The 22198-nt window shown below is 43.3% G+C and overlaps 1 protein-coding gene across 1 annotated transcript in view; it reads left to right on the top strand.

Annotated features, from left to right (window-relative positions):
* Positions 1-1065: 1065 nt before the first annotated feature.
* Positions 1066-22198, top strand: part of LOC118395555 (protein WWC2-like) — a 59725-nt gene continuing 38592 nt past the window's right edge. Inside the window, exons 1-2 of the mRNA XM_052464674.1 lie at positions 1066-1508; positions 14772-14881. Of these exons, the coding sequence (XP_052320634.1) occupies positions 1375-1508; positions 14772-14881 (244 nt within the window). The 5' untranslated portion in view covers positions 1066-1374. The remainder of the gene's footprint in view (positions 1509-14771; positions 14882-22198) is intronic.

The raw sequence follows: 22198 nt of genomic DNA, 5'->3' as shown, positions 1-22198 counted from the left end.
TGGGAAAAGTTTGAAAAAGAAAAGAACATCCACAGTCTCTGTATTCCTAGAAATAGATTCTCTCACTATAGTTCCTTTTGAAGGGGAGACGTTTTCCAATTATTTGTCCAGAAAATGTGTCAAATTGCATCCTAGCCCAAAGAGAACAGAAGAGCAATTGAAATTGTATGAATAAAACTGGTGTTTTTCCCCCTGGCCCAGAGTTCACTCAAGGCGATGTCTTGTAGCCTACGTACCCTGTAGTGTGACTCCATAATGCCTTGCAGGATTACAGCTGATGTTTAACCACAGGAGTGAAGAGCAATGTGATTATTTCACTAGCCACAAAAACAATGCTGTTCGTCTGTTACTTTTATTATTGATCTATGCGTGAGAATCAGCAGGTCTCTAGATAATCACGTGTATATCTGTCAGGGCTATATACAAAGCTGAAATATGCACTGATTCACCCATAACAGTCAGAAATAGAAAATATAATTATATAACATATGCTTTAACGCTGATATATACTGAGTATACAAAACATTAAGAACACCTTCCTAATATTGACCTGGTCAGTCTATGTTATTGAAAGAGCAGGTGTTCATAATGTTTTGTACACCCAGTGTATAGGTCTATAGGTTTATAAGATGCCCTTTACAAAAAGTTCAGGCACCACACCCTAATGGAGTCATTTCTCCCTCTTATTCTTATCACAATTACCTTTTACCAGTTCAGTATAGACACTAATAAAATACATTTTTGTATTACAGCAATCACAGATTGTCCCTTTAAAGTTATGCAGTGTTGTTAAACTTTCTCTATTATTATGTTTAAGAATTATTTCCCCCAAGTTTATGTACATATTGAATTATCTGAGGACATATCATATTTTATCCCTGTCATTGTCCCATCATCCTATCTGCCTATATTTTGCAATGGTGCATATTTCACCATTCCAAAACTTTTTCTCCCAGTTCTTGCATAGAGCGACAGCGGCCGATAACACAACTATTTAACGCGGTGGTGCAACGTGTCCCGCTTGTCTGGAATGGGACCGTGGGTATGGGACCAAATACTTCGATTGAACCAGTGTAACAAGTCAACAACACACATATTCCACTGGTGATGTGTTGGAAAGGGTTAAGCCGCAGGAATGCAACACTCAGGAATGTGCATGCAAATAGATTTATGCTAATGATATGCTAATGTACCGTTTGCTGGGAACGGAGTCAAGTCTGTCTGTCCCGGTCTGTCCAGGCCTATGTGTTCAGCTAGGAACCCAAGATGGAGGACAGGGGAACGCAAAACATGGATCTTTACTGAGTTTTTCGTCGCTTTTTAGTATTCCACTGGATTTTTTTTCTACCGTACTTATGGCGGAACTTATAGAAGATGAGCATGCCTAGAAAGGGGAATGGCCAGCTGCCGTTACCCGACGGCTGGGAAGAAGCGAGGGACTTTGACGGCAAAGTGTTTTATATCGACCACAACACTAAACAAACAAGTTGGATAGACCCGAGGGACAGGTAACGAGCAAGAGTGGCTGTTTGCGAAATTTTGCGAAGTTGACAAGGGGCAGCGTTTGTAAACAGTTCATAAACAGTTTATACAAACGTTTACGTATCGAAACAAAAGGAGTTTGAACAAGTGAATGCCTTGAACAGTAACGTTAACTGTTAACTATTACAGTACGTTAGCTATATGTATTATTATAGTGTGAAACTATCAACACGCCTTTGCTAAGTTAGCTAGCATAGTTATTGGTATTGCAAGAACGTGCAGAACGTGTCATTTGAACATATCTAACGTTAGCTATTGCAAAAACGGTGGCAACTGATAGCTAGTTGCATAGTTTATAGAAATAGAATTTCAGCTGGCTATGCCGGATGTAGCTAGCAGCTAGCTATAGTTTGCTAACTGGATAGCTAACTTTCTCATGCCATGGTTTGGAATAAATTCCTTACGATGCTAACTTTAGCTTTAACTGTTTCACAATTTCAATGAGGATTCAACAAGTCATAGCTAGCTTACGTAGCTAGCACCATTATTCTTATGAGCTAGCAAGCTATCAAACCAACGTGCTCATTTTATGCAACTACAGCAAACTAGTGAGCTCTGTTGTTGCTGAGATTCTAGAACTTCTGGGTATGATTCCAACAGAGAAGCAAATAGGTACCAAATAAAAGCAATACTAAAGTTATTACAGTAAAATAAGCTATAACGTTACATCCATTATCCCAGAGGAGCAAATATGTACAAAATAAAAGCAATACTAAAGTTATTACAGTAAAATAAGCTATTTCATTACAGATGGCTATACTTACGATTTAGTGGTCTATGAAAAAGGCAATTAAAATGCTAAGCAGAAACGCGAGTGAAGACAGTGGAGTCTCCTGCAGTCCCTGAAAGGACCCTGATAATTCATCACTCACTTTGAAATGGTAAAATCTATGGCACTTTTTTTTAAAAGCTTCAGCTTCCCTAAGTTACCATTTTGGCTTTTGTAAATGTTTCATTAAATTGTCATGAAAAATATGGGAATCTGAGATCCACCAAGTTTAGGGGCTCCCAAGTGGCGCAGCTGTCTAATGCACTACAGACCCTGGTTAGATTTCAGGCTGTATCACAACCGGCCGTGATTGGCCCAGCATCGCCCGGGTTAGGGTTTGGACTGGGTAGGCCATCATTGTATATAAGAAGTTGTTCTTAAGCCTAGTTAAATCAAATGAAACGTTTCCTCTGGAGAAGTGAAGGCCTCTGGTGCAGATGTATGTTAACTCCTATGATCAAGTCTGCTCTAGCCCACTAATTAATGATATGCTGTGCCTTGGTATTGGATCAATAAAAAAACATTTAACACGTAAAACACAATCATCTTAAACTGTAGCATATTTGATTGCCATATTATTAAGGGCTAATTTCATGGGGAGGAAGAAACCTAACAGCCCATTGCTTTGAATAATAGGCTAATTCTGTACATTAGCCGGTATTGACACGCACGCTTAATTCAATTGAGGTCTTTCTTACCAGGGTTTTATTACATAGGGTTCACCACATGCCACTTATGACAAACCATTAAGCTCTAATTATTAGGATAATTTGTCTGAAAGTCCGGCCGTAGTGGAAGGATAATGCCTAGCTGCCCTATGGAATTGCGGGATTCGTTAATGCTAATTTAGTTGTACGTTACAGTGTTGAGTCATGCATAGATAGAACATGGGTAGCTTGATTAAACGCTCAATGACTGAACAATTCTAGTCATTAGCCTAAGTTCTATCATTTAAATCAACTTGCTTCATATCAATCGCAACAGTAGTCCTATATTGTTGTCATATTAACGCCTCATATGTATGTCAGATGTGTGTTGCTGATTGAAACCTGAAGAGTTGAAAGAGAAGGCCATGTGACACTGTACGGATGTTCCGGTCTGTGCTCACTCAGACCCCCCTAAGCTGAACGAGCAAGGGTATAATTGAAGCCAAATGCTGCTATAATGTGTCTTAATGCCTTATACTGTTAGAAAACTGCTAGCCAATAATAGGTGGCATGCCAGCCATTCCTATGAGACCACCACCAGGCATTGTGAATGATATTCATCAAGTTGCTCCCACTTAGAAACAAGCCAAATCATCATTATCCACGGTTCCCTGCCTCCACCTGAACTGCGTCTAGATTCTACACATTCTAGAATGAAATGAACTTCCTAGAATGATAGGCTAATACCTCTAATTCTAGAACAGTGTTAATCGGCAAGAACGCTAGAATGCCGTGTCAGGGTGGAAGGGAATCATACTCAGCCCCTTTTCACAATCTTAATCTTGGCCCAGGCTCAGAAATGCTAACGGTATTTACGACCCTAAGGACCTTACCGTGCGTGATATGTTCAAAGGGGAAGAAATCATATATTGTAAAACCATATTTGATCCATGGGGGTATGTAGGTCTACTATTAGGCTACTATTGGTCCTGGCCCTGTATTGTCTGTCGATACATTGTTGTGAAGAACATAAATGTTATAAAGATTGTGTGTTCTGAGATAAGAGGGTTCGCTTGACTAATTACCGGCTGACAGAGCTTTGGCAGCATGCCCTGCTCTTTCCAACTCTGCTACACCTCACAGTCCTGTTCAGGAGAGAAGTTGCAGGTAGGCACAGATCTAGGATCAGCTTACTCATCCGACCTACTATGCATTTTGAGATATTGATGCACCGATATTACATTTTTGGCCGATACCGGTATCCATTATTTTCCTTGCCCCCAAAAAACGATAACCGATATTTAAAATTAAGGTGTCCTTTTAAGCATTCTAGTACAGTCAAATAGTTAACACACATGCAGCGGTCTAATGCACTGCATTTCAGTGCAAGAAGCGTCACTATAGTCCCTGGTTTGACTCCAGGCTGTATCACATCCGGCCGTGACTGGGAGTCCCATAGGGCGGCGCACAATTGGCCCAGCGTCGTCTGGGTTTGGGGGTAGGCCGTCGTTGTAAATAATAATTTTTTCTTAACTGACTTGTCTAGTTTAATAAAGGTTACACACACTCACACACACCACACTGACCAAAAAGTAATTTTGTTGGCATTTACGTATGTTCCCACTACCAGTAAAACATAATCAAAACATATTTCTTTCACTTACTTGCTGTGCTGTTTCATTGTTCATTTGTTCAGTCGTTTCATTTTCAACCAGGATTTCTGTGGAATGCCGTTTGGGTCTTTGCATATCAAAAAAGATACACGTCAAATAACACTATTTGATGTGTCAAATAAGCTTGTTGACCAATCAGGACCTGATTATGACTGCACATCGCATAATAATTTAACGCGTTCATACATTTTTTATGTAGTTATTACACATTGATTACACTGTCACTCGTATTTCATATGTCACAACGATTCATCGATACCTATGCTATGATGCTGGTAAAGTTGTCTCGCTCACCTACAGTGCAGGTCATAAAAAAAGTTAGCTAGTTCATGGATCCAAACAATGTTCTTCCCCAAAAACATAGCAAAGCGACAATCTGTTTCAGTAGCTATTTGATTAATGGTGGCCGGACCCATCTATATGAAGCTAGCCACAATAAGGATAATAGCCACTAGCCATAATAGTGGATTTTGCCTTCAAAATAAAAGTATGTAATTGACAGTGATGAAAATGCATACAAATAGTATAATTATGCCATTATTGAATTGATCATCCTAAACTAGGCTGGAATGTTGTTATATGAAATCAACAAAAGACAATAATTTGTTAATTTGACAAACAATCTGTTGAAATCACACTGGATGTATAATACTTGGGGAGGCAGGTAGCCTAATGGTTAGTGTTGGTCCAGTAACCAAAAGGTTGCTAGATCAAATCCCAGAGATGACAAGGTAAAAAATCTGTTCCTCTGCCACTGAACAAGGCAGTTAACCTGCTGTTCCTGGGCTGTCATTGTAAATAAGAATTTGTTCTTAACTGACTTGCCTGGTTAAATAAGTACTTTAGAATTGCATTGGGGGCATACTTATTTCACTCTATGGATTGTGGATCAATGACATGGTGTGTCAGTCTACTCAGTGACACCCAGAGAACGTTAGCATCGTAGTTCTTATTGCGGGACAACTGTGAATTGAGCCACATTTATTGTCAACCTATGTGTATTCAACACTATTCCAGAGGAAAAACAATACTGTGTGGATGTTTTGGAGTCTGATAACTCTGAGGGGGATGTTGGGAAAAAATATATTGGTTCTTGAGTAGACTGTTACCCCATTTCATTGATCCCAATCCTTAGGTAAAGCTGTACAGTGCCATATGAATTGGGAGGTGATTTCACGCGATAAGAGCTACAACGCTAATATTTGCGTAAACTCTTCACAGTTGTGTTCTGTGGGTGTCACCTAGTCGACTGATATCCCATTTCATTGCTTCACATTCCAACCTTGTTTAACATGATCTAGTCTAAATATGACATGATTCCACTAATTGTAACCTTCTGCATCAAAGTGGTACTATTATTTTGAAGGCAAACCGCAAATTCCACTATTGTGGCTAATTCTTATTGTGGATAGCTTCACAACACAACCTGGTCAGGTCGAGCCTCACAAGCCAGGTGAAGCTAGCTGGATGCTTATGACGTTAGCTTTGGTCAACAGGTTTAAGTAGCTGGCTAGCTATTTATTTTCATGAACTGAAGTTCAATTTCAGTAGGCGAACAACAAGTGGCTATCTAGCTAATACTTACTCACAAGGATTCCTAAATCATTGCTAAGAATAGTGAAAATGACTGCAGTTTCTACTGGTCATTGTTTTCAGGCTGGTTGTATTGGTGCTAGCTAGGTACCAAGCTAAATCTAGCTAGCTACCCCAGAAGTTGCGGTCAAACAAATAATGCTTTATTACCAACGCGGTATTGTAAACACATCGTTCCTGGCGCCGGTGTTTGCTTGTACAGATTTGACAGTGCTACTGATAGTAGTGGTGGCACTTGGCTTGCACATGCAAATTCAGAACACACAACATTCTATAATAGAACTGTGTTATTTAACGTGTCAAATTAAAAGCTTATTTAACGCGTCAAATAGTGTTATTTGACGTGTATCTTTTTTTTGACACGCAAAGACCCAAACGGCGTTCCATAGTATGTCATGAAGCTTTCAAATGACTGCTCAATGTGTTGACTGCTCCATCCACACTGCAGACATTGTGGGCTAGGTTAGGAATGCTGTGTTGTAGGTGTAGTGCAAAATTTTACGTGGCGTCATTAAGTCATTTACCTATGTTATATAGGTACAAAGTTAGTTCAGGGCCTGTATTAAAAAAATATTCTCATGTTAGCAGTGCTGAACCAGGATCAGTTTAGCCTTTTAGATCATAATCAATAAGATTACATGGACAGAGTGGACCTGTTCCTAGATCAGTAGTCCTACTCTGAGACTCGATGAATATGGGCCCAGGAGAGATTGTGCTGTCTGGCTTGGAGGGCTGGGAATTCCCAGAGACCTCAAGATACGATATTATCAGGATAGTTAGATGTCGATAACATATGTATTGAGATTCTATATGTACTACGATTTGATTCTGTGATTTAATTTTGATTTGATTTTCCAAACATATTGCTCACTATATGTCTGCTGCAGAGAGACAAGAGAGACCATGAGAAAACAAGTTTTCATCAGTCAGGGAAATAAAAGTGCTGAAAACATATTGGCTCACTGTTTAAAAAGAAGTTGGAGAACAAGCTATAGGATGAAAAATACTGGAATTCTGATGAAAAATACTGGAATTCTGGCGCAGGTACAGATGACTTAGAGTCAAATATCAATATAATATCATCCCAAAGTAATATTGTGATGTGTAACTGTATCGACCCCTCCCTCCATTACTACTGGCTGGTAGGAATCTAATGCCACTGTAGGCCTATGTACTTAATGGTGTTAATTGCGACCGCTTGTTGACGGCTTGGAAACATTAGAGCGTTTGCCATTTGACTGCACAATGCAAGGACGGCGACTTGATGCATTTTGCTGACACGTTCTATGATTTCCATCATATTATTTGGTTTGGTTGCGTGTAGGGTTGCAAAGGGTCAGAAACTTTCCGTAAAATTTCCTGAATTTTTCCATGGGAATTTAAGCCCGGGAATTTTGCTTAAGTTCATCAATAAAGTTAGTTTATCACAGTGAACCTTTTTTTGTGGGATAACACATAAGGCAATTCTAGGTCTTGTGGCATATTTTGGTTAAACTATCCCCAATTCAATGGAATTGCAACCCTCTGCATGCACAGTGCATTCTTCCATCACATGTGCAGTGCACGCTTCCATTACATGTACAGCTGATTCTCAAGATCTTGCACACTAATTAAACGCTATTGTGCCCACACTACTACACTATCTGAGCCAAGGACTACATGCTTTCTGGTAAGTTTTGATTACAATACTGGGTGGGGTGAATATATTTTATATGACATACATAATTTTTTGTTAACTAGTAAAGAGTAGCCTACGGCAAAGTGTGTTTAAATAATTTCTAACTTGTTAACAATTTCTGCTAGTTTTGCTACCATGTGGGTTTTAGCTTGCTTGAGCCTGCTAACTGAGGAGTGTTAATTCACCTGTTTCCATATATGTTTCATTTGAAAACATTTATCTTACAAAGGAGTTGTTTAATCTAACTGCTTAACTATTTATCTGTACATGGAATTGTATTTTTTTACTAATTGTTTTCTAATCTTTACAGGAAAATGCCACGGGCACTATCTGATGTGTGGAGACATTTCACTGCAGCTAATGTAGAAGGAAAAGCTGTGTACATTTACAAATACTGTGCCAAATCATATGTGAAGAATGCAACAAAGATGATGAATCATCTGGCCAAGTGCATAAAGTTCCCTCAGCACTCACAACAAGCAACCTCTGACAAAAGTCCTTCTACTTCTATTTGAGGTGAAAATGATGAATCAGAGACCTTATCGATAGCAACAGCTCATGGTCCTGCTGGAATCAGAAGTTTTCTTGACTCAATGGAGGAACGTAGTCAGAGAAATGCTGATGAATGTCTTGCTCGAGCTGTGTATGCAGCTGGTTCACCTCTGATACTCACAGGCAATGTGTATTGGAAGAGATTTCTGAATGTTTTTCGTCCAGCATACACCCCTCCAACCAGACATTCTTTATCTACTAATTTGCTGGATGCAGAGTTCAACAGAGTTCAAGTGAAGGTTAACCAAATCATAGAGAAAGCAGACTGTATTGCAATCATCTCTGATGGTTGGTCGAATGTTCGTGGGCAAGGAAGGTGACCAAATACTTATTTTCCACCATAATTTGCAAATAAATTCATTAAAAATCCTACAATGTGATTTTCTGGATTTTTTCCCTCATTTTGTCTGTCATAGTTGAAGTGTACCTATGATGAAAATTACAGGCCTCTCTCATATTTTTAAGTGGGAGAACTTGCACAATTGGTGGCTGACTAAATACTTTTTTCCCCCACTGTATGTGACGGGTCATCAAGTTATAGCAACAATCTACCTCACCAAGCAAAGTGAGAAGAATAAGAGCACCGCATTGAAGATGCCCAGCAACACCTGTTGGAGTGGTGTTGTCATAATTTTTGACAGTCTTCTGGAGGGGAAGGAGTCTCTCCAAGAAATAGCCATATCACAGTCTGCCAATATGGACAACCCCATAAAGAGTATCCCCCTGGATGATGTATTTTGGGAGAGAGTGGTAAGCAGCCTGAAACTCCTGAAACCTATAGCATTTGCCATTGCACAGATTGAGGGAGACAATGCCATTCTGTCTGATGTTCAGACTCTGCTTGCAGATGTAAGATAAGAAATCTGTACTGCCCTGCCCACTTCACTGTTGCTCCAAGCAGAGGAAACTGCAGTTCTGAAATACATCAAAAAGCGTGAAGACTTCTACCTGAAGCCCATACACGCCGCAGCGTACATGTTGGACCCAAAGTATGCTGGCAAGAGCATCCTGTCTGGTGCAGAGATCAACAAGGCCTATGGTGTTATCAGTACCATGTCTCGCCACCTTGGCCTGGATGAGGGCAAGGTTCTTTGCTGTCTGGTGAAGTACACTTCCAAGCAAGGGCTTTGGGATGGAAATTCAATATGGTTGTCATGCCAACATATCTCATCAGCCACCTGGGGGAGGAGACTTTGTGGATCTGAGGCTCTTTCCCCTGTTGCCTCCATCATCCTCCAAATCCCACCAACATCAGCCGTTTCAGAGCGCAACTGGTCCTTGTTTGGGAACATACACACCAAAGCACGCAACAGGCTGACCAATACAAGGGTTGAATAATTGGTGGCCATCCAGGCAAATTTGAGGCTTTTTGAGCCTGACAACGAGCCATCCTCAACAAGGTTGGCAAGTGACAGTGAAGATGAGGCCTCAGAGTCCGATGTTCAAGAGGTGGACATTGAGGTCGTCCAGGGAGAAGACATGGAAGCTTGAGAGGAAGACAACCAAAGCTTTAGTTTCTAGACTATCATTTAACAGATGTATGTTGAAAATGTTTTTGGGAGATTCAATGGATCATTGGGAATCATTCAATATTCCCTTTCTTTTGTTGTTCAGTGAAATCATCCCATGTGAAGAGTCAACTCATTTAATTAAAGTTCAATTCGTAACTAAATGTCTATCGGAAGGATTTAATAATTTGCAATTATGTCTACTGATGATAATGTAAAATGTTTCTGTCTCCATATGATATGGTAAATATATCAAATGCAAAAAAAAATCTACATTTAAATGGAATTAATATTCATTTGCATATTGCCATTCATTCCCATATATTCCCGTTAATTGCCACGGAAAGTTTCCACCTCTGAATATTCCCCAAAATGTGCAACCCTAGTTGCGAGGTACCGGTTCAGTGCATCATAATAACCATGACGTGATGGATAGATGGAACAGAGACATGCATAGTGTGCCACAAAGAATAACTCACTTCATCCGTATAATTTGTCCAGAAATGACATAGGATGGAACTTTTTGTGTATGGGAATTGGGAAAACTCCCATTGCCAGATAGCAACAGGTGTTTCATATTTACAAATGATTCACCCCTGTACTCTGGTATTATGAAGTAAAGTTGGAAAGCACGAACCCTGTCAACGCAATATCCCCCAATTCATCCCAAAAGGATGCGTTTTGAAAAGATTTTGGTGTGTGCGTGGGTGTGTTATACTTGGAATCCAAGTGGACCCTCCCACCTTTAGCATAGCACCCCGCCAAGCTTCGCCAAGACTGTCTCATGCTTCATCTGCACGTCATCCCCTCTCATCCCTATGTTTACAGTCAGGCCAGGGACTAGACCTGTTCTGTTCAGTCAAGCAGAGGGGACCCTGGCTGTCCAGTGGAGGAATACACATTTTTGGCAGAAAAAAAGGAATCCCTCTTTTTCCCCCCACCTTTCTCCCTTGCTTTCCCTCACCTCTCAAATTCACATTTAAATGAGCGTCATTGGCCAAGGCCTAACTGACAGGAGTGATTTAACGTTGTGAAAACAATGTAGGTTCTACAATATGGTTGACAAATTATTTCAATCTCTCTCGCTCTCCATCCTTCTCTTTTCTTTCTCACTCCCCCTCTCACTCTTCCCCCTCTGCCTCCCCCTTTCTATTTCCCTCCTTCTTTCGCTCTCCTCCCCCTGACGTCTGACAGGCCCAGCCATCCAGATCTCGGATTTATGAGAGGGGCTGAGAATAAGAGGCAGTGTCAGAGTGCTGCACCACATTCCTGAGCCCTCCCTCCCTCCCTGTCTAAATCCCCCAGAAAAGAGAGAAATGTAAATGCCTCCCTCCTCACTGCTCCAGCCCCAAAAATGTTTATTTCCAGAAGAGGAGGCATAGATAAGACTCCAGCCCAGGTTTCTCCCCTCCCATACACACACAGGCGCGCGTACACATGCAGACACACATGCACAAATTCTCTTGGCCCTCTCAGTTTGGAGCTTGACCCGTTTAATTGGGGCGAATTTGTAAAAGCATGGCCTCTGCCACAAAAGTCTTCCCTCTCGCTCTTTTTTCTTCTTTACTTTTTTTGGCGCTTTGTATGACGTGGTTGGCACGGTAGGGGGGAAAGAGACAGGAGAAGACCGATAATAAAAGAAGTGATGTAAATCGTGGCTTTTCACAGCTGCTGGCGTCTGTGCTTGAGTCTGAACGAGAGGGAGAAGGGAGAGGAAAGGGGAAATAGAGGGACGACAAAAACAAGAGTGTGTGGTAGCCTTGGAGACCAGAAAACATGGCCGCGTCCTGTAATGTGCGCCACACATGGCCATCCACAGGCCACGGTTTCCTGCTCCTCCACTGGCCGGCCAACATATTCCTAGGAGCTATGCTGAATGCTTTCAATGTGTCTCTATCTAGTAGCCTGCCACTGTATGTTTTCACTTGTATTCAGCTAACCAAGGTTGTAGCGTTCAGTTGAATTAGGTGTCAGTGCTGGGCTGGAACAAAAGCCTGCTCGCCTGTCACGCCTCTTCTGTAGAGCATCTCTTGACACAGAGGTCAGCGCTCTAGTGTGAAAGTGAATTGCAACAAAGTAGGCCCGTCTCACCAGATGTAGCAGCTAGTTTGTATTGTTGTGGTCTGATAGGCTAATTGCTTAGGTGCAAAATTAGCTTTGGCCAGAAAACAAAGCCCCAACTCACATTGTTTACATTGTTAGGACAGTTACAGCTTGTTTCTCACATCCATTCAACCCTTCAACAATCAGCCTGTTCTGTTCTGGAGGTGCTGTCAGAGACAGTGACTAATGGGAGTCTCTTTTCGTCTCTTTATGTCCCCTCAGCCGACCGCTGTGGTGAGAAATAGGCCCAGGCCTAAAGACATTGGATCATTGTTATCATGACGACAGTGGACAGTGTACCGTCCAATCATCCCATTCCACCTCCCCTGTTGTCTTCCTCTTATCTCTCCCTCACATATCTCCTCTTCACACACGCACACCCACTCCTCTCTGTAGTGGTGACGTTTGGCTCCTCTTCTGTTGGTTGGGACGCATCAAAAGGTGCTAGTCAGTCAGATATCTTATCTCAGCCACAGCAACAAGCTCCAGTCCAGGTCTTTGTGTCCGTCCCACTGCTGACTGTGTGGCTGGGAATCTTAATGATTTGTCCTCAGATGTGTGAAGGGCCAGATTTAACACTTTTCTCTCTTTTGGACATGACGTCATTTGTAGCAGTCTTGGTTATTGTGCAGGGGAAGGAGGTGCCCCGAGGTGATGTATGGGGCTGATGAAGGTGTTGGGCTGGCCATTTGTGTGTGTGTGTGTGTGTGTGTGTGTGTGTGTGTGTGTGTGTGTGTGTGTGTGTGTGTGTGTGTGTGTGTGTGTGTGTGTGTGTGTGTGTGTGTGTGTGTGTGTGTGTGTGTGTGTGTGTGTGTGTGTGTGAGAGGGTTCAGAGCATGAATGTGAATGTGTGACATGGCAGTTGGGTGAGGTGAGGACATGTCATTGCGGGGTGGGTAGCCAAGGTGTGAGTGAGTTATCAATTTCTGGAATGTTGTACACACACACACACACACACTGAGGGGCAGACTACTAGTCAGAAGATTTCTCAATAGTCACGCCATAGTGGAGAGGGAGGAGGGCGGTCCCTGTCCTGTCACTTCAGTACGGCCTCTATTTTCACATTGCTTAGTGTTGCTGCTGACCTGACTGAGTGTTGTATGAGGACATTTCTCGGTGATGGGCTTGTGTCCAAACAGTAAAGTGTTGGTTTGATCAGTGTGATGTTAGTGATTGGTCTACTGATAATGTAGAGGTTTTTAGCTTTTCAAACACTTGGTTCATGCATTCGTTCTTCAGTTGAACAGCCACTCTGATGCTAAACTGATAGCATAGTAATAACTGTAGATAATAGTCATGGTAGGACAATACGAGGATGATAGGACAGTGCAGGACAGCAGACCAGTCCAGAGACTGGCTTCTGAGTTCAAAGGTCGTCGGTGGTGTACGGAGTGCGATAGTCGGCCGACCCAGCCGAGGGGGCATACCAGGAATACCGCCTGTCTAATTTTTAACGTTTACAGCCGAGGGAGCGTGCATACCAGACTGACAGCCGCCCAGGCCAAGAGAGTTGGCCTGTGTGTGTGTGTGCACCTGTTTGTTAGCATTAGCGTTTGTGTGTCTTAGAGTGCACTGAATAAACACAGTGAAGTACGCCGGGCGGCATGCTGGCTTGGCTTAAACTGCTACGTTAATACCCATTGCCCACATTCTTAGACTTATTCAATATAGATTCTGTCCCAGTTTCTCAAACATTTTTTGGAGTTTCAAAGATACAACACAATCTTCCAAAACCGCTCTCTCCCTCTCACTCCTACACCCGTTCTCCACCTCCATCTTGTCATGACCCTGCCAGTGAACTTGGTTGTCTCTCGTCTACTGTCTACATGGGCCAAGTCATCCAAAATACCAGTAGAAAGGGAGAGCGAGAACAATGTTCAGGCAGCCACCCAGCCAGTCCTTGGGCAACGCATCCCAAATAGATGGAACAGTGGTTTAGTGTCCCTTCTCTCTCCCTGTCTAGCCAGACTTCCCCCAGCCCACAGCCAGCCAGCCACACTGAGCTGAGTGAGTGGTACCACAGTGCCAGTTTTAGACTTTGGTCCCTCAGGAATGTGTCACTGTTACTGCTGGATGCTCCAGTGGCGTTGTTGTTGTTTAGTGGCTTGTCTTTCTGAACTCTAGTTTCTAAGGTCACTAGGTCTTTCACATGGAACGTTCTAGACAGTCAATGGCCTCTGACGGAGGTCACTATAAACCAGCGTTGTAGTAATGGATGATTCCTTTATGGCTTTTCTTTTTACTCGTCTTTTTATATGAATGAACCACCTTATGTAGTTTATATATTGGTTACGATATGCACTAGCTTTACGTTTCATGTGTTTCTGTGTACAGATACTGTATGCTTCTGTGTACAGATACTGTATGCTTCTGTGTACAGATACTGTATGTTTCTGTGTACAGATACTGTATGCTTCTGTGTACAGATACTGTATGCTTCTGTGTACAGATACTGTATGCTTCTGTGTACAGATACTGTATGTTTCTGTGTACAGATACTGTATGCTTCTGTGTACAGATACTGTATGCTTCTGTGTACAGATACTGTATGCTTCTGTGTACAGTACAGATACTGTATGTTTCTGTGTACAGATACAGTATGCTTCTGTGTACAGATACTGTATGCTTCTGTGTACAGATACTCTATGCTTCTGTGTACAGATACTGTATGTTTCTGTGTACAGATACTGTATGTTTCTCTCTCAGGTTGACGAAGCCCCTGTCGTTTGCGGACTGTGTGGGAGACGAGTTACCGTGGGGATGGGAGGCCTCATACGACCCTCAGATTGGCATCTACTACATCGACCACATCAACAGTAAGTTGACAGGTTTACCTCAGTGTTACCCCAGTAACATTATGTCTGTGCCAAAACCATCTGGGCCTTCCACCCGGGCAATCACTGTTCTGTCCATCCTAAACAAAGGACCCCAGGCTGTTTCATCCAAGATTGGATCTCAGATGTTTTGGGTATTTCCCGACACTGGATTTGATTTTCTCAAACACAACACAGAGAAATGAGTAGAACGGCAGAAACTGTAAGGATGTCGATTTATTTTGGTTTTCTTTCTCTGAATTACCTATTGGTATTTAGGAACTGAAAACCACTGGAACTTATTTGATTATTTATAGTCAGAGCGCCATGTTGTTTGATATTGATGAGACGTACGATCATTCGCCAAGTGTCTCCATCGAATGATGAATGTATTATTTGTATTGACTGAACTTTGAGAAATAATCGAGTTAAAGTCGAGTCAAAATCCTTACTGTGGCCAAAATATTTACCCGGCCCTTTCTTTGCTCGGTAGTCTTTTGCTGAGTTTTATGCTTTTCATTTGTCAAGAGTTTTCATTTGTGAAAACCTGTTTTCTAACTGATATGGGCTAAATAACACTAATCTGATGATATCCAGAGATATTATGAGTGTGGTGGTTGACTGCCAGCAGTCTTATCAGTGACATTAAGTAAGCATGTTAAAGCTGAAAACATGTTGCAAACTCACAGATGTCATTCTTGGAAGTGTCAGGCCAAGACAATAAGCTATGTTGAATTTATCAAAATTGTCAGCAGGTGTATCTTGATATTAATTTTGTCAAGGGATTTTTCATATGAATTGTACATATTGATATGGTATTCCCTCACCTTTCCAACTTATTATGCCACATCATTTCCAGGAATCAGAATAGGCAAACAGAAGAAACACTGAATACGGAGAGAGAGAGGGAGGGAGAGAGAGAGAAAAGTTTTCAAACTCATCTCCACTAAATTAAATAATTTTATGATTCAATTAGTCACGTTCATTTCAAAATGAGCAGATTAAATTCCACACGGACCGTCTGTCTCCTGCTGATCCCTTAGGAAAACACTCACATTAAAAATAATTTTATTAACTCCATTCAATTAAATCAGATGTTTGTTTTCTCCCAATACAGATTAAATCCATTTCCCAAATGTTTTTCCATTGTGCTGCCTGGCTGTAGCCGCAGGGTTGAGATGTGAGCTAGCTGCTGCTGCTGCTGTTGTTGTTGTTGTTGTTGTGTGGGCTAGAGATTCTATTTATCTGTTGCTCTCACGCACATTTCTACTGCGATTTAGCTTTGTTTGTTTGTTTGTCTAACACCGGTGGGTAAACATACCCAGTCAGCTGTCAGTCAGGATTGGATGATTGTGTGGAGACTCCTTAGCTTCGGTGTATTAAGGCTGGCCCTCCTGTGGGTGGTTGGATACAGTGTATTTCTGCACTTCTGAGCAGTTTAGTTTGAATCAGAGTTTGGCTTGTTGCATTGTCTTTTTTTCATTTGGTCTGGTTGGTTTCACATTGGCGAATGTCAAACAAACTAAAATGCCTAAACAAAACCATAAATCATTTGTTTATTGGAGGTAAATGCTTATGTTACCAATTTGTAAGTCGCTCTGGATAAGAGCGTCTGCTAAATGACTTAAATGTAAATGTATGTTAAATCCATCTATGATTAGGAAGAGGCGTAACTTGTGTCCCAAACTTCATATTACTTTCGCTTTGGTGTTCCAACAACATGCAGGAGGAAACCGCTCAATATCCCCTCTGACTGCGAGGTGAATAGGCTATATTCAGTAGCCTATTAGTGTTGTCACGATACCAGAATTTGGACATCGATACCAGGTTAAGTATCACGATTCTCGATACCGTCACAATACTCAATACCAAAACGATAACACTGCAAAAAAAGAAGGCATTTGAACCTGAGTCACAGAATGGCACTTGGTCCAGACAGATAAACACAGCTACTGCTCTGTTCAATCGTTGGGCGTCTTTTGAGTTCAATATCATTCCATTTGACATTTTTTGCATCAACATTTTTCAGAGACAGCCATGCATCCATTAATGAATCAATTATACAATCATACAATCAATTTGACTTTGTTTTTACAATCTAACTACATAACCTAATGGTAATTTTTCATTTGAATGGTACATCTCTATTGATAAACTGGGTAAATCAAGATGTAGCCTAGGCCTATTCACACGGAGGCATATAATCAATAGGAGTGTGTGCGTGCATTGAGTTATTGAGCTTGTTTTGGCCGATTTCACTGATTTCACTCAACAACCCGGTCGCATTCCACTTCGCTCCACAGGTAGTATCACATTTTCATTTCATTACAGCACAACGGTTTGATTTGCTTGATCGTAGCTAGCTACATAGCTAGCTACATAGCCGTCTTTGTATCAAAGATAATTGTGTAGTCTAGAGCGATTTTCTAGGTTAGCTAGCCAGCTATTGTCGTTCTTTTAACGCAACGTAACGTAATCAACACTGCTAGCTAGCCAGCTAGCCCCCGAATAGCTGCACTGTAGAAACTATTACACTCAACGGAACGACTTGATTAGTGTAGTGTCAACAACGCAGCCACTGCCAGCTAGCCTACTTCAGCAGTACTGTATCATTTTAATCATTTTAGTCAATAAGATTCTTGCTACGTAAGCTTAACTTTCTGAACATTCGAGACTTGTAGTCCACTTGTCATTCCAATCTCTTTGCATTAGCATAGCCTCTTCTGTAGCCTGTCAACTATGTGTCTGTCTATCCCTGTTCTCTCCTCTCTGCACAGACCATACAAACGCTCCACACCGCGTGGCCGCGGCCACCCTAATCTGGTGGTCCCAGCGCGCACGACCCACGTGGAGTTCCAGGTCTCCGGTAGCCTCTGGAACTGCCGATCTGCGGCCAACAAGGCAGAGTTCATCTCAGCCTATGCCTCCCTCCAGTCCCTCGACTTCTTGGCACTGACGGAAACATGGATCACCACAGATAACACTGCTACTCCTACTGCTCTCTCCTCGTCCGCCCACGTGTTCTCGCACACCCCGAGAGCTTCTGGTCAGCGGGGTGGTGGCACCGGGATCCTCATCTCTCCCAAGTGGTCATTCTCTCTTTCTCCCCTTACCCATCTGGCTATCGCCTCCTTTGAATTCCATGCTGTCACAGTTACCAGCCCTTTCAAGCTTAACATCCTTATCATTTATCGCCCTCCAGGTTCCCTCGGAGAGTTCATCAATGAGCTTGATGCCTTGATAAGCTCCTTTCCTGAGGAGGGCTCACCTCTCACAGTTCTGGGCGACTTTAACCTCCCCACGTCTACCTTTGACTCATTCCTCTCTGCCTCCTTCTTTCCACTCCTCTCCTCTTTTGACCTCACCCTCTCACCTTCCCCCCCTACTCACAAGGCAGGCAATACGCTCGACCTCATCTTTACTAGATGCTGTTCTTCCACTAACCTCATTGCAACTCCCCTCCAAGTCTCCGACCACTACCTTGTATCCTTTTCCCTCTCGCTCTCATCCAACACTTCCCACACTGCCTCTACTCGGATGGTATCGCGCCGTCCCAACCTTCGCTCTCTCTCCCCCGCTACTCTCTCCTCTTCCATCCTATCATCTCTTCCCTCTGCTCAAACCTTCTCCAACCTATCTCCTGATTCTGCCTCCTCAACCCTCCTCTCCTCCCTTTCTGCATCCTTTGACTCTCTATGTCCCCTATCCTCCGGCTCGGTCCTCCCCTCCCGCTCCGTGGCTCGACGACTCATTGCGAGCTCACAGAACAGGGCTCCGGGCAGCCGAGCGGAAATGGAGGAAAACTCGCCTCCCTGCGGACCTGGCATCCTTTCACTCCCTCCTCTCTACATTTTCCTCCTCTGTCTCTGCTGCTAAAGCCACTTTCTACCACTCTAAATTCCAAGCATCTGCCTCTAACCCTAGGAAGCTCTTTGCCACCTTCTCCTCCCTCCTGAATCCCTCCTCCCCTCCCCCTCCTCCCTCTCTGCAGATGACTTCGTCAACCATTTTGAAAAGAAGGTGACATCCGATCCTCGTTTGCTAAGTCAAACGACACCGCTGGTTCTGCTCACACTGCCCTACCCTGTGCTCTGACCTCTTTCTCCCCTCTCTCTCCAGATGAAATCTCGCGTCTTGTGACGGCCGGCCGCCCAACAACCTGCCCGCTTGACCCTATCCCCTCCTCTCTTCTCCAGACCATTTCCGGAGACCTTCTCCCTTACCTCACCTCGCTCATCAACTCATCCCTGACCGCTGGCTACGTCCCTTCCGTCTTCAAGAGAGCGAGAGTTGCACCCCTTCTGAAAAAACCTACACTCGATCCCTCCGATGTCAACAACTACAGACCAGTATCCCTTCTTTCTTTTCTCTCCAAAACTCTTGAACGTGCCGTCCTTGGCCAGCTCTCCCGCTATCTCTCTCAGAATGACCTTCTTGATCCAAATCAGTCAGGTTTCAAGACTAGTCATTCAACTGAGACTGCTCTTCTCTGTATCACGGAGGCGCTCCGCACTGCTAAAGCTAACTCTCTCCTCTGCTCATCCTTCTAGACCTATCGGCTGCCTTCGATACTGTGAACCATCAGATCCTCCTCTCCAACCTCTCCGAGTTGGGCATCTCCCGGCGCGGCCCACGCTTGGATTGCGTCCTACCTGACAGGTCGCTCCTACCAGGTGGCGTGGCGAGAATCTGTCTCCTCACCACGCGCTCTCACCACTGGTGTCCCCAGGGCTCTGTTCTAGGCCCTCTCCTATTCTCGCTATACACCAAGTCACTTGGCTCTGTCATAACCTCACATGGTCTCTCCTATCATTGCTATGCAGACGACACACAATTAATCTTCTCCTTTCCCCTTCTGATGACCAGGTGGCGAATCGCATCTCTGCATGTCTGGCAGACATATCAGTGTGGATGACGGATCACCACCTCAAGCTGAACCTCGGCAAGACGGAGCTGCTCTTCCTCCCGGGAAGGACTGCCCGTTCCATGATCTCGCCATCACGGTTGACAACTCCATTGTGTCCTCCTCCCAGAGCGCTAAGAACCTTGGCGTGATCCTGGACAACACCCTGTCGTTCTCAACTAACATCAAGGCGGTGGCCCGTTCCTGTAGGTTCATGCTCTACAACATCCGCAGAGTACGACCCTGCCTCACACAGGAAGCGGCGCAGGTCCTAATCCAGGCACTTGTCATCTCTTGTCTGGATTATTGCAACTCGCTGTTGGCTGGGCTCCCTGCCTGTGCCATTAAACCCCTACAACTAATCCAGAACGCCGCAGCCCGTCTGGTGTTCAACCTTCCCAAGTCCTCTCACGTCACCCCGCTCCTCTGCTCTCTCCACTGGCTTCCAGTTGAAGCTCGCATCCGCTACAAGACCATGGTGCTTGCCTACGGAGCTGTGAGGGGAACGGCACCTCAGTACCTCCAGGCTCTGATCAGGCCCTACACCCAAACAAGGGCACTGCGTTCATCCACATCTGGCCTGCTCGCCTCCCTACCACTGAGGAAGTACAGTTCCCGCTCAGCCCAGTCAAAACTGTTCGCTGCTCTGGCCCCCCAATGGTGGAACAAACTCCCTCACGACGCCAGGACAGCGGAGTCAATCACCACCTTCCGGAGACACCTGAAACCCCACCTCTTTAAGGAATGCCTAGGATAGGATTAGTAATCCTTCTCACCCCCCTAAAAGATTTAGATGCACTATTGCAAAGTGGCTGTTCCACTGGATGTCATAAGGTGAATGCACCAATTTGTAAGTCGCTCTGGATAAGAGCGTCTGCTAAATGACTTAAATGTAATGTAAATGATACAGATGAACAGAACGATCTGTTTCCTTTCCGTTTTTATTTTATTGTACTGACAGACAACATTCGCATAGGAGTTGCTCGTTTGATAAAAGTGTGCACTGTCTCTTTAACCTGTTAGACCTATAGGGGCAGTATTTCATTTTTGGATAAAAAGACGTGCCCGTTTTTAGCGCAATATTTTGTCACGAAAAGATGCTCGACTATGCTTGGAATTGATAGTTTTGGAAAGAAGACACTCTGACGTTTCCAGAACTGCAAAGATTTTCACTGTGAGTGCCATAGAACAAAATCTACAGGCAAAACCAAGATGTTTGAGTGACCAGGAAATCAACAGGATTTCTGGAGGCACGTTTTCCATGATCTCCTTATATGGCTGTGAATGCGACAGGAATGAACGGACACTTCCTATCGTTTCCCCAGGTGTCTGCAGCATTGTGACGTATTTGTAGGCATATCATTGGAAGATTGCCCATAAGAGCCTACAATTACCAAGTGTCCCGCATGGTGTCTGCGTGGAAATTGGTGCGCAAAAGTCAGGTACCAGTATTTTTCCATCCGAATCAGAGAAGAATGCACGCTTCTAGGACTGGCATTTCAATGAAGAGATATATGACAAAACACCTTGAGGATTGATTCAAACAACGTTTTCCATGTTTCAGTCGATATTATGGAGTTAATTAGGAAAAAAGTTCGACGTTTAGGTGACTGAATTTTCGGTTAGTTTCGGTAGCCAAATGCATAGTAACAAAACGGAACGTTGTGTCCTACACAAGCATCTTTCAGGAAAAACTGGACATCTGCTATGTAACTGATAGTCTCCTCATTGAAACATCTGAAGTTCTTCAAAGGTAAATTATTTTATTTGATCCCTTTGCTGGTTTTTGTGAATGTTGCGTGCTAAATGCTAACGCTAAATGCTAAGCTAGCTATCACCACTCTTACACAAATTATTGATTTTCTCTGGTTCTAAAGCATATTTTGAAAATCTGAGACGACAGGATTGTTAAGAAAAGGATAAGCTTGAGGACAGGCATATTTATTTCATTTCATTTGCAATTTTCAGAAATCGCTAATGTTGCGTTATGGTAATGAGCTTGAGGCTGTAGTCACGATCCCGCATGCGGGATGGGGCGGCCTAAAAACCAGTAATGACCTCATTCACGAGGCAAGAAGGGGGTGGCCTGGGGTCAGTTCACTGAGGAAATAGATCATCTTTGGGAGAGATGCGAGAGAGAGACTGATTAAGCGAATGAATAAAGTTTTGGTGGCAATCAGTGTTAAAAATTGGCATATTTTCCATTATGGTTTGCATATTAAAACAATCAAAGCTGTTAGCTAGCAAGAAAAGTTAGCCTACGAAGCTGGAAGCTACCGGTTCTATCCTTTATGGACATTGTTTTGCGAACAGTAACGACATTGACAGTAACGACACGGCATGTAGCTTCAACATTTCTACATGCCGTGTCGTATTATTCAAGTGTGTTAACCTGTGCAGCATGAGTGGGGAGCTAA

The sequence above is a fragment of the Oncorhynchus keta genome, chromosome 16, assembly GCF_023373465.1.
Source record: "Oncorhynchus keta strain PuntledgeMale-10-30-2019 chromosome 16, Oket_V2, whole genome shotgun sequence".
Taxonomy (NCBI): Eukaryota; Metazoa; Chordata; class Actinopteri; order Salmoniformes; family Salmonidae; genus Oncorhynchus; species Oncorhynchus keta.
Note: the sequence above shows the minus strand (reverse complement) of the source record. Positions and strands in the feature narration are given on the sequence as shown.